Source organism: Saccostrea echinata, unplaced genomic scaffold, assembly GCF_033153115.1.
Source record: "Saccostrea echinata isolate AGI-Se365-2 ecotype Australia unplaced genomic scaffold, CSIRO_AGI_Sech_v1 ptg000033l, whole genome shotgun sequence".
Lineage (NCBI taxonomy): Eukaryota > Metazoa > Mollusca > Bivalvia > Ostreida > Ostreidae > Saccostrea > Saccostrea echinata.
The window spans coordinates 34988894-35000898 of record NW_026889782.1 but is presented as its reverse complement, the minus strand read 5'-3'; the positions used below and the strand labels follow the sequence as shown (position 1 = coordinate 35000898).

Below are 12005 nucleotides of genomic sequence, written 5' to 3'. Positions count from 1 at the left end.
CATGCTACTGACAGATAAGTTGATGGCACAGGGATTTCAACAACCTAGTTTAAAGTCAGCATAAATACTGTGGTCATTATGATGACCTTGTTAGCAAATATAATCTATCATTGGGTCATGTTTTGTTTCATATCAACTGTTAGACCATTGTTTTTATACTAATTTTGACTACGGAATATTCCGTCTATTTGATCAATACGCAAGGCTAACCTGTCAACAGAAGATGTTTACTCCTCATAGGCACCTGACCCCACCCCCAAAATTCCGCAGGGTTGTGTCCTGTTAAATTATGCCCCGTCCTTTGTAGATTTTTTTGATATCGATCCCTTTTCGTTCTCTGCACATTTTTCATATACTTGTAGGCGATGCATATTTTTACCGCGTAATATAGGTGTCGTATTTTATATGATTTAAGTAACTCTCGAGGTAAAGCGCTTGACAAACCGTTTTGTGTGTATCAAACTTAGTCTTTTATGTGCCATAAATAAAATGTGGTAAGAGCAATATAAACATTAACTTTTAAACGATCCCTTAAAAATAAGCATATAAGGATTCTTTCATTCCTCCACTTCTCCTACTGGTAATGTTATTGATGAAATGAAAAAATATAAAGTAAAAATTAATCAAAAATTAGATTTATTGCGAAAATAATTTTGTTAACATGAAAGTCTTAAAATTAATTTATTAATTAATGTAAACATGACCTTAATGTGAATGTAAGTGATGTTTTCATGCACAAATTTGTAATTGAGCATGTGTCAAGAACAATAATTAAAATACATCAACAAAACAACAGTATTATGCATGATGTGATGAGACAAATGAGGATATATATGTATACATATAAAACTTCATCTAAGGGGAACAAAACACATGATCATCGACAGCGTTTAGAATTAGACTACCAAATAAAAATGTACATGTAAACTGGGAATGTCCTAAGTAAATTAATGATAAGATATTACAATGTAATTCATTAGTGATATGATTGCGAGCAAATTAATGATATATAGTAGAAATACTACCTCTGGTAAGAATATGAACATTCAACATCCACGGTTATTTTTGAAGTGGACATATAAAAAGAGCCAAATTTAATGGTACAGGCAACAAAAGTTTCTCACATTTTATATCTTTATACATATCCCTCTCTAAATTTCAACAAAATATATTTATTAAAATAGTTTATACTCCTAGAATTAAACTTTGCTAGAAATATAAAATATTCAAATATATATAATATAAATAAATTATTTTAAACATTGGCATTGACAACAACATCTTGAGTTTATGTCAGTAAAAATGCATAATAATATGAATAAAATACAATGAAATAAAATATATCTTTTACGGATAAAAATGAAATCTCTGTTGAAATCCAGGCATCTCCATAAGCATGTCCGGCAATATTGCAATCATATTAATATTCAAACTGTTTGGGGGATAGGACGACCTCAGATTTTGGTACACGTGTCCAATCCCATTGACTTATTGTCGATAAAAAGGGTCAAAAATGTGTCGATAAAATGTTGAAAACAAAACTGTTTCTCCATGAGAAAGCAGTTTATTTTTTTAATGTGCTTAATGTACACTTATAAATCAAAAAAAAGAAGGGTAAATATAACGATTTCAATGATACCTGTGAGTAGATCATGAGAGATCAGCTATTTCCTCTAATAACACTGTAACGTCATGTTCAGAGAGACCATTTCTGATATCCTGTGTGTCCGCTATAGCATAATTAGTTTCAGCGATATCATCCAGTTCTGATTGGACAGCATCTTGAGTGTTCAGCATTCCAGGTAGCACTTTTCTCGGTGTGTCATATATGACGTCATTTTCTTTTGTGATGTCACTTTCTGAATTTACATTATCATAGGTTTTTCTCGGCGTGTCATAAATGAAGCTATTTTCTTTAACTAGGTCTGGTTTAGAATTATCATACATATTTTTTCTGGCACTTTCGTTGTCTGGACTACTTTGCGTTGCGTCTAACTCTGAAAAGAGAAAGCAATAACAAAATATGAAAGTTCTTAAAATACATTTGCCACATTTGTCTTAAAAAATCGTATAACTACTCTTCTTCTTTCCAGTTAGAGAAACTATGAACTTGACAAATTGACCTTCTATAATTAGAATCTATGCAAAGCTAAAGATATAAAACTTGTTCGTTTAAAAATATGCTTATTATCTTCAATCACAAAATTCTCTAGGTTATTGATAAATACATTTTTTTCTCATTCTGAAGAGTTCCAATTTCTACGTGAACATTTTACTTATCTAAGGCAAATTAAGGACTTTTTACAAAGCCGTAATAGAGCATCCAATAGCAAGTATTCAACATTGTGATATGTAAAAAGCGATTTTTTTTTTCGAATACTTCAAAGGATTACCGAGTGTCTTTTTACAGAAATGCACTGAAAACAAATCTACACTAAAAACCTAAAACTTGTTCTATTTGATATAAATTAGTTACTGTTCTTATCTAAACATGTTATACATATTTCTTCTCATATTTCACAGCAATATTTGAAATCAAAGCAGTTCAACGTCTGTGTTACATATGCATTCAAAGATATAGACTGTTCAACTCTATAGAAAATCATGCTTAAAAAACAACGATTAAATCAGCAGCATACATTTATATAAACAAATTGCCTTTCGATATTCATGTACTACAGCATTCTCCAAATACGTACTGAACAGAATTCACATTCCAAGTTAAAAAGTATACTTGTCTAAGTATGTTCATAATATATGTATGTCTTTTTTCTCTACCTTTTGTAAATTCTAAAAAAAAAAAAATGAACAACAAGAAAACAACGTACAAAACAAAATGGTTCCCTGACCGACAAAAAAATTGTTATATGAGAAATGCATAATTAAGTGTATTTTAATCACCCAGCTCAATATTTCAACCGTTTCCAATAATGTTTTTTTTTCCTTGTTTACCATTCATGCTTTTTTCCCCTTTACCAATCATCTCTTTTTTAACCAGTTAGCCAACATGCATTTTTCATTGTTACATATAATGCTTCTTCTCTGGTTATCCTTAATATTTATTTCAGTGGTTACCAACTCAAGATGCTTTTATAAACCGTTAGATCATCATGTCTTTTTTCCACGTTTACCTGGCATGCCTTTTCCTCTATTACCATCAAGCTTTTATACGAGTTACCCATCATGTTTTTATACCGGTTACCCATCATGCTTTTATACCGGTTACCCATTTTCACCGGTTACCCATCATGCTTTTATACCGGCTACCCATCATGCTTTTATACCGGCTACCCATTCTCACCGGTTACCCATCATGCTTAGAATATAACACTACCTCATTTTATTATCAATCTTGATATAAATCTCTATTTTGTCTTTTTTGAAATTCTATTGAATCATCGGAACTCGTGGAATCTATAAGACATAAAAAAAATCACTCATCTTTGCCAACTTAGTATTGCAATAGATGACTTGATCGAACTTGAACTCTTATATTAGTGGTATTGAAATCATCCTCTGTTATGTCTCACTGAATTTACATTTTTAAGCCTATTAACATAAAGTTATATATATTCCTTTTAAATCAGAATCTTAATTAGAGGAAGACAAACATTCTGTAAGGATGTTTACAATGTAAACTATGCATATTAGAAACATACTGGAAAGACACAAACCTACGGAGATATTATCGTAATCCGGAATATTACGTTTTGCCGTTGCACCCTCCATGTTAACTTTTATGTTGTTGTACATATTTCCATGTTTGGTGTCCATTTTTGCACATGCTAAATTTTCTGCAAGTGTCATACAAATGTTAATTTCATAAAAAGGAAAACATTATTGTCAAGGACCATATTTGTAGTATCTTTAGTGACAAGATAACAACATTTCTGAGGGACAACTTTACTTTCTGTTAAAAAAAAAAGCAAAGTCCTTTCTAGAAGGGTTTGTTTGTTTAACCTCACCTCCTTATGAGGCAATAGTTAAGTCGTTTCCAGGAGAGATTATTTGTTCGTCTTCCCTTTTAAGTTATTAGTTAAGTCGTGTCTATTAGAGTCTGTCTGTCCGATTTTTCTTTCTGATGAGACATAGTAATTCGTTCCTGGAAGAGTCTGTTTGTTCGACTTGACTATCTGATGAGATATTAGTCAAGTTGTTTCCAGAACAAACTGTTCGATCGACTACAGTTGCGGATGCAATTTCATTTTGACTAAAATCGTCAAAGCTGAAGTTTCAATTAATAGGCCATATATTTAAGACCTAGACTTCGTTAGAGGTAGAAAAATTGTGCAAAATTTTTATTATAGAGCATGGGGATGTCAAAAATACCTACCAGTTCTATTTATATCATCTAACTTGGCTTGAAAGTCCTGCAGTGTGGTGTACCTATCTACTTCATCATCGTCGTCAAAGTCATTAGTAGGACCGCATCCATTATGTGAAGAAAAATCTACGTTTTTAGCCATTGTGAGGTCATTAGTTTCACCACATGCAGCCTCTTTTGGACTACAGGAAGCGTTTCCTTGGTTACTGCTCTGACGCTGCTGACGTTGGATTTCCCGCTCTATGTTGGATACGTTTTGATTGTCAGATACATACACAGGGTTGTTGATTCCAGAAACAGGTAAGTTACCGGCTGATAAAGAAAATAAGGAAATCGCCCTTTACAATATGGAAAGATTTTACCAAATCCAATCATCAATAATTACTATAATATACTTCTGTTTGTTTATTTCTCTCAGACCATACAATGGTACAATGGTATATCTCCACGAGCACTTGATCCTGACTATATTGTTGCTCTATACTCCTCACTAAATATATAAACCAGTGATTGCCAGAAATCTTACTAATGTCCGTCTAGTTTAAATGTTTATATTCTTACCTGCATCAGCGCCCTCTGTTGACTGAATGTATTGCATTACAGCTCGATTCTGGGACTTAAGACGACCCATGCGTCTCTTGTAGTAGATAACCATAATAACAATTATAAGTGTCAGAATGATCACGGTCACCGTGATTCCGGCAATCAGTCCGCTGGCGGAACCTTTTTCCTCACTGTTCGTTATTTTGGCAATATTTGGTTGACCTAGAAAGAATAGGAAACGGTTGAGAATGACGTTTTACTCAAATAAGAATTTAATAATTATATGTATTCATCTTGGTGATTAATGTGAGCTTGTAATACTCATATTGGACTTTTGCGAGAAGAAATGTATTTTACAGTCGACAGCTTACTTTGACCTTTAAACTTTAACATTTAAACTTGCATTATATACGGGGGCAGGAAACAGCTAATAGACAAGAAAGCTTAAATTGTGATTGTGATTATATTGTTTTACAGGCGCTTAATCTTCCTTTTACTCTCATTTCTTAAAAGAATCAAATATGGAAGGAAAAATATTCCGAAAGGAAAACTTGGCAGGAATTGGTGAATGTGGGAAGGGAGGGATTAAGGATGTCTTCATAGTTATCACTATCGAGTCACAGTGAACACTATAGTAAATCAAAGTTTTCAAAATTATTACTATAGTAAACCAAAGGTCAAAGTTATCACTATAGTTAACTATAGTTTACTATAGTATTTCTTGTAAGGGTAGATGGTTGCTGTTTACTTTATAGACAGTACTTATACTACTTATACAGTACTATAGATGCACTTTGCAATGGTCCATTATTGTCTTTTAATAAACTGCTATTTTTAATATTTATATCGCAAAATAGATTCCGTAAATTGACCTAGTGTAAAAGTTTCCTAATCACAATGGGGTTTTTTTTTGTTTTGAAACTCCCTGTTGTAAGCTATAAATCATTAACGACGCTACGGCTGATTAAAATGTGTTATTGAACACAGCCATAGCTTGGATTCTTACTGATACAATCAGATAATTATTGATATTGTCTGACATTGTCTAATATACATTTAGGTATGGGCAGAATAATTTCTGATCCGTACGCGGAATACTTACTAAATAGCCTTAAACTGGGTAATTACTGATTTTTTATTTTTTTTTTTTTTATTTATTTATTTTTTTTTTATTCACATATCTTTTACATTATTGTACATTGAAGTTAATACAATATGATGTGTTTTTTTTTAAGAAAAAATAGAGAGATAAAGGAGACAGAGAAAAGAGAGAGAGAGAGTTAAGAGAGAAGCTGTTTCCATCTGTTCCACTGGGCATCAAACTTTTCCTTTCCACCATTTTTATAAGACATAAATTTGTGTGTTTCATAATAAAGATTCATTTGTGATATTGCAGCAATAAATTCAAAGGTTTCTCAGTACATCTTGCTGTATAGATATAATACTTAAGCCAAAGGATAATAGTATTTTGAATATCAGGATAATTATCTATATAACCTAAAATAATGGATTTCTTCGTAATATTTATCACTAGACCAGTCTTATCTTCAAGAAACATTACAAATTCTTCTAGAAGTAATTGTGTATAATTACATTCCCATAAAAGGTGTTCTATTGTTTCTTCTTCCAAGTGACAAAAATTGCAGTAATTAGAGTCATTTTTTTTTAAATTTTTAACAAAAATGAATTTGTTGCTAAAATTCTGTTTATAATTCTATACTGAAACCATTGGAGTTTGCAGTCTTTTGTCACTTTGAAGGGTATTTTGTGAATTTTTTTCCATTCTTTATCATCGACCTGTAAAATCTCACTCCACTTTGTTTTACCTGTTGACACAGAAGAGTTTTGATTAAGAATTTCATAAAAACATTTGGATTTACGACATTTCATTACCTTGTAAATATTTGACATAACTAATGGATTTTCTAGCTTTTTGATAGGTTTGTAAAGACCAGAATTTTTTATCCAAAATTTAGTAGCATGAATAATACTACTATATTCTAAAAAATTAATCTTTATTTTTGGATGGGTATTACAAAAATATTCAAAACGTAAGAGTGAGCCATCTTCATTAATGATATCATTAATTCGTCTAATGTTGCTGTTAAACATTTCTTTATTATAAAAAGGCTTTCTCCCAATATGAATCATTGGATTATAAAATAAAGGCGAGTCACCAGTAACCTCAGATGTTTTCTCATGATTTTGTAATATTAACCAGGATTTGAAAACATCTATCCAAAATTTATTTTTCAAAGTTTTCAGAAAAGTTGTGACATAATCAGTCCCACAGTTTATAAATTTCTCTAAGTTGAAATTTGGGATGAGGTGTTCCATGCCCCTATTTGTAAAAATGAGATGTCTTATCCAAAATAATTTCAAAGAAGATATAAAAGACTTAAGGTTTAACATTTTCAATCCCCCATCTTCATAGTTTTTAACAATAACTTCTTTTTTAACCCTGTGAATTGAATTATTCCATAAAAATGAGAAGAACGTTTTTTGTAATTCTTTACAGTATGATTCAGAGGGGTTTGGGATTGACATTAAAATGTGATTAAGTAAAGGTAAAACTAATGTCTTAATGACTGTAATTTTCCCTACTGGAGTTAGATACCTTTTTCCCCATTGTTTAAGTGTTGATTTAATCTGTACTAGCTTAGGATCATAATTTAATTGTTGTAACTTATCCAGTTCCACATCAAAATGTATTCCTAGAAGAGTAAATCTGGTAGTTCCCCAGTTAAGATTGTAATTTGGCAGTAAGATTTCATTGCTAAACTTTTTGAAGCCTATCCACACTATACAAGTTTTGGCATAATTAATGTGTAATCCAGATATTTCTGAAAAACTCTTTAGTGTTTCCAATGTTTCTGTAAGGGATTCTTTACTGCCATCAAGAATAAGAGAAGTGTCATCAGCTAATTGAGAAATCTTTTTTTCAACATTGTTCACAGTTATACCTTTAATATTTTTGTTTAATCTAATTTGGATTGCTAATATTTCTGCACATATAATGAATATATAAGGGGACAATGAGTCTCCCTGTCTGCAACCCCGCTGGATGTTAATTCTATCAGAGAGATTAACACCTTGGTTTATTGCAGATGTAATGTCTGTATTAAAAAGCGATACCCAATTCCTAATTGAGGGGCCAAAGTCGAAAAATTTAAGTGCTCCTTGAATAAAATTCCATGACAAAGTATCAAAGGCTTTTTTAAAATCAATAAGTAATAACAACCCAGGTATATTTTCTTCTTCCGTATAATGCATTATATCATATATTAACCTTGTATTTTCACCTATATATCTATTAGAGATAAAACCTGATTGATCTTGGTTGATAATTTGGTCAAGTTATCTTTTTAGTCTATTTGCAATAGTGCCAGATGCAATTTTGTAGATGGTATTTAACAAAGTGATTGGTCTCCAATTCTTTAAGTATTGTCTTGGCTTATCACCTTTTGGTAAAAGTGTAATAATCCCATGTCTTTGTGTGATAGAGCGACTCTCACTCTTATAACTGTAATTAATAGATCTAACTACAAAAGAACCAATATATCTCCAAAACATCTTAAAAAGCTCAGCAGAAAAACCATCGGACCCTGGGGATTTATTAAATTTCATTCTGTAAAGTGTATCCGAGGCTTCTTCCATAGTAATTTCACCTTCAATAGATTCTGCTTCTTTATTTGAAAGCTTTGGTATTTCTTCATTATTTAACTCATTAAATAAATCAGTATTTGGGTTGACTGCACTTTTTTATATAGTTGTTCATAAAATAATTTTGTTTCCTTTAAGACTTCTGATTGGTCATAAATAACATTACCATAATTATCCTCCAATCTAGGTATAATTTTACGAGTAAAATTTCTAGATTCTAATGTGCAAAAATAGTGTGATGGTTTTTCACCTTCCTCAACCCATTTTGCTCTACTTCTGATATAAGTACCTTGCAATTTATGTTTTCTAATGTTCTCTAATTCTTGTTTTTTACTATATAATTCATCAATATTATTTTCACATTTTCTTCCAACAATTTAATACTTTCTATTAAATCTCTCTCCTTGTTTTCTCTTTCCTTTTTGATATATGATGCATACGAAATAGTCTTACCTCTTATTTCTAAAAGCAGAGTTTCTAAAAATAGCTGATCATTAACAGTGAAAGAAATATTTGTGTCTGGAATATTATCTATGTTGTCAAAGTTATACACTGGGATTGCGTATTGTTTCTTAACCTCTAAAATAACATTTTTAATACAATCTAGATAATTTTCGTCATGAAGTAAAGAATTATTAAACTTCCATAACCCCCTACCTTTCTTAAATTCATTAAAAGCTTTTGATAAGGATATTATGGAGTGGTCTGATCTATAACTAGCGTCTATAGTGCACTTTTCTATTCATGACAAGAGGGTTTCAGATATTAAAAAGAAATCTAGACGGCTTTGCTTCAATGGAGTTTTCCTTCTCCATGAATATCTACGCTCATTTTCATGCAGCTGTCTGAAAGGGTCAACATAACCATTATTTTCTATTATTTCCAAAACTTTTTCTCTTGCCTTTGGATTATTTATAGATTTGTAGTTATAATAGTCCAAGTCAGGATTTAAAACTACGTTGAAATCGCCACACAAAATAATATTACTACACTGCATATCATCAATATATTTTTGTAAGTTTTCAAAGAAAAGTGGTGTGTCATTATTTGGACCATAAATATTACATATCAATACTTCATGGCCCTCTACATAAGCTTTAAGTAAAATATAATTCCCATCAACATCACCCTTTTCTGAAAGAGGTTTAAAATCAAAGTTATTGTTAACTAGAATTGCCACTCCCCTAGAGTTTGTGGAGTATGAGCTGAAAAAACACTGGTATCCCCACAAATTTCTTACTTCGTTTTCAACATCACATGAAAAGTGTGCATCTTGTAAACAATAAATATTATATTTTAAGGCTCTTAAGTAATTAAAAACATCCTTGCGCTTTGCAATATCACCTAAACCTTGGCAGTTCACTGAAATAATTTTAACCATTTAGAATAATTACAAGACGTTTAAGAGTTGATACCCACCATGGAAACAAACAATCGGAGCTCATGTTGAAACTTAAAAGTGAATAGAGAGAAAGAAGGAAGATAGTAAGAGCACAAATATCACAATATAGATGAATTAAATTATTTCAATAAAAAAAATCAACTGAAAGTCAAGCTGACTACCGTCATGGAGTTGTGAGTCACAGGATAATTACTGATTAACAAATGACAGAATTCTCACTGATATAATAGTAGAAGGAATATTTATTTATAGTTGTCTTGTGGACAACAGATATATCAGTATGCGTTTTATTTATTGAGAAAAATGTAGAAGAAATAATTACTGATAAGCCATAGGCAGAAAGTTATTGGTAATGATGAAAGAGGTAGAAATGTTCTTATTGAAATCTTCATATAATGCATTACTTATTCAATTCTAGGTGGGATAATTATTGATATAGCCAAAGATGGAATAAATACTGAAATAGCTGATATAGCCATTTGCAGAAAACTTACTGATAAAACCAATGGAGTACTTACTTATACATCCATAGGCCGGATGACAAAATTCTAGTCCCTTACAGACACATAAGTTACTGCAGTGTTTTCCAAAATATCCCTCAGGACAACCTGAATAAGAAAATGAGTAAGGACTCTGTAGAAACTCAGGGTAACCTGAATTTTAAAAAAGATTGAGGATTTTCAAGAAGATGAAAGGATTTATAATTAGGATTATAATTTATTTATAAACAAAACATTGCCACATGAGAAAATAATAAAATGAAGGCATGAGAAATTAACAGAAAACTCGTACACAGAAACTGAAAGGTTTATTTACTTTGAGAACAGCTGACACCAATGAAACCGGAAGTACAGTCACAATTTCCGTCAACTTTACTGCAGTTTGCGCCATTCTCACAAGAACATTTAGATTTACATGCAGTTCCATAGAAACCATCTGGGCAGGCTGAAAGTGAAATTAAAAGAAAACTATCGAAAGAGAATCCTTGTCTAAAGAAAAGTTACTACCGGAAACTTTTCTTTAGACAAAGTGTGTTGATATATTGATACGTTCTGATCATCCACACACTGCATAGCATAGTAGTAAAACAACCAAACCTTAATAACATCATGTACGTAGAATAATTAACTATTAAAATCATTATACGTATAAAATATATGTTTGTGAACATATTTATATTTAGCAATTAAAAACGATGAATTGATAGCATTTATTAAAGATTGTATATGAGAAGCGTTCATTTAGTATAACCTCAATGCAAATGTTGTATTACACAAGTTGTTCATAAACGATAGTGTAGAATTAAGAAATTTTGTAAATGGAAAGTGTATATTTCTTCTTATATACAGAAAGTGTTTACATTACAGTTTGTATAAGGAAAGTGTACAAATACGTACCTCAGATTGTCGTGTATATGTTAATATCAAGATTGTATATGCATTGTGTAAATATTAAATGATTATATACTGAACGTGTACTGTAAAATCACATTTTTATGGCATTAAGTTTTCCAGGTTCGGGGGGAAAATATTGGTCCACGGGGTTTTGATTTCGTGGGTTAAAAATTCCTGAATAGTTATTTATTTGAAATTTTACATTTCGTTGAGGAAATGAATTCATGGGTCAATTCATACCACAAAAAACAATGAAAATTAAACCCCACGAAAATAAGTGATTTTACAGTATATTTTGAGGTTGTAAAATGGAAGTGTATATATAAAAATTTGAAGTGAATGGTGTTTATATTACAGGCTTTACTACATAGTGTATATATTGATAGTCAACCTATATCATATAAATATAACGGTAATAGAACGCTCATTTTCTTGCTGTGTACCATTTCCTTTATCTACATATTACAATACATTATAAAAAATTTGTTTGCCCTTATCTCGTATGTCAGATTTCTTTGAGCTTACGTTTGCTACAGGTTGCTCCATAGAATCCCATTTGACAAATACAGGAACCATCTGTCGAATGACAGACGCCATGGTTCTGACAATCAGGGCAGGTCTCGTTACACCGGATACCGTATCTACCGGAAGGACACACTGCAACATAAAAACAGGGTAA

General features: G+C 31.3%; 1 protein-coding gene across 4 annotated transcripts in view; it reads right to left on the bottom strand.

Moving 5' to 3' along the window:
• Positions 1-646: 646 nt before the first annotated feature.
• Positions 647-12005, bottom strand: part of LOC133199247 (multiple epidermal growth factor-like domains protein 11) — a 39999-nt gene continuing 28640 nt past the window's right edge. For 2 of the 4 annotated variants that reach the window (XM_061335089.1, XM_061335090.1), the window contains exons 18-24: positions 11852-11983; positions 10749-10877; positions 10451-10540; positions 4886-5089; positions 4334-4636; positions 3675-3794; positions 647-1997 (exon numbers count right to left, since the gene is read on the bottom strand). In XM_061335089.1, the coding sequence (XP_061191073.1) occupies positions 1651-1997; positions 3675-3794; positions 4334-4636; positions 4886-5089; positions 10451-10540; positions 10749-10877; positions 11852-11983 (1325 nt within the window). In that variant the 3' untranslated portion in view covers positions 647-1650. Of the gene's footprint in view, positions 1998-3334; positions 3415-3674; positions 3795-4333; positions 4637-4885; positions 5090-10450; positions 10541-10748; positions 10878-11851; positions 11984-12005 lie in introns of all 4 variants that reach the window. The other 2 variants (XM_061335092.1, XM_061335091.1) reach the window with 2 other exon arrangements.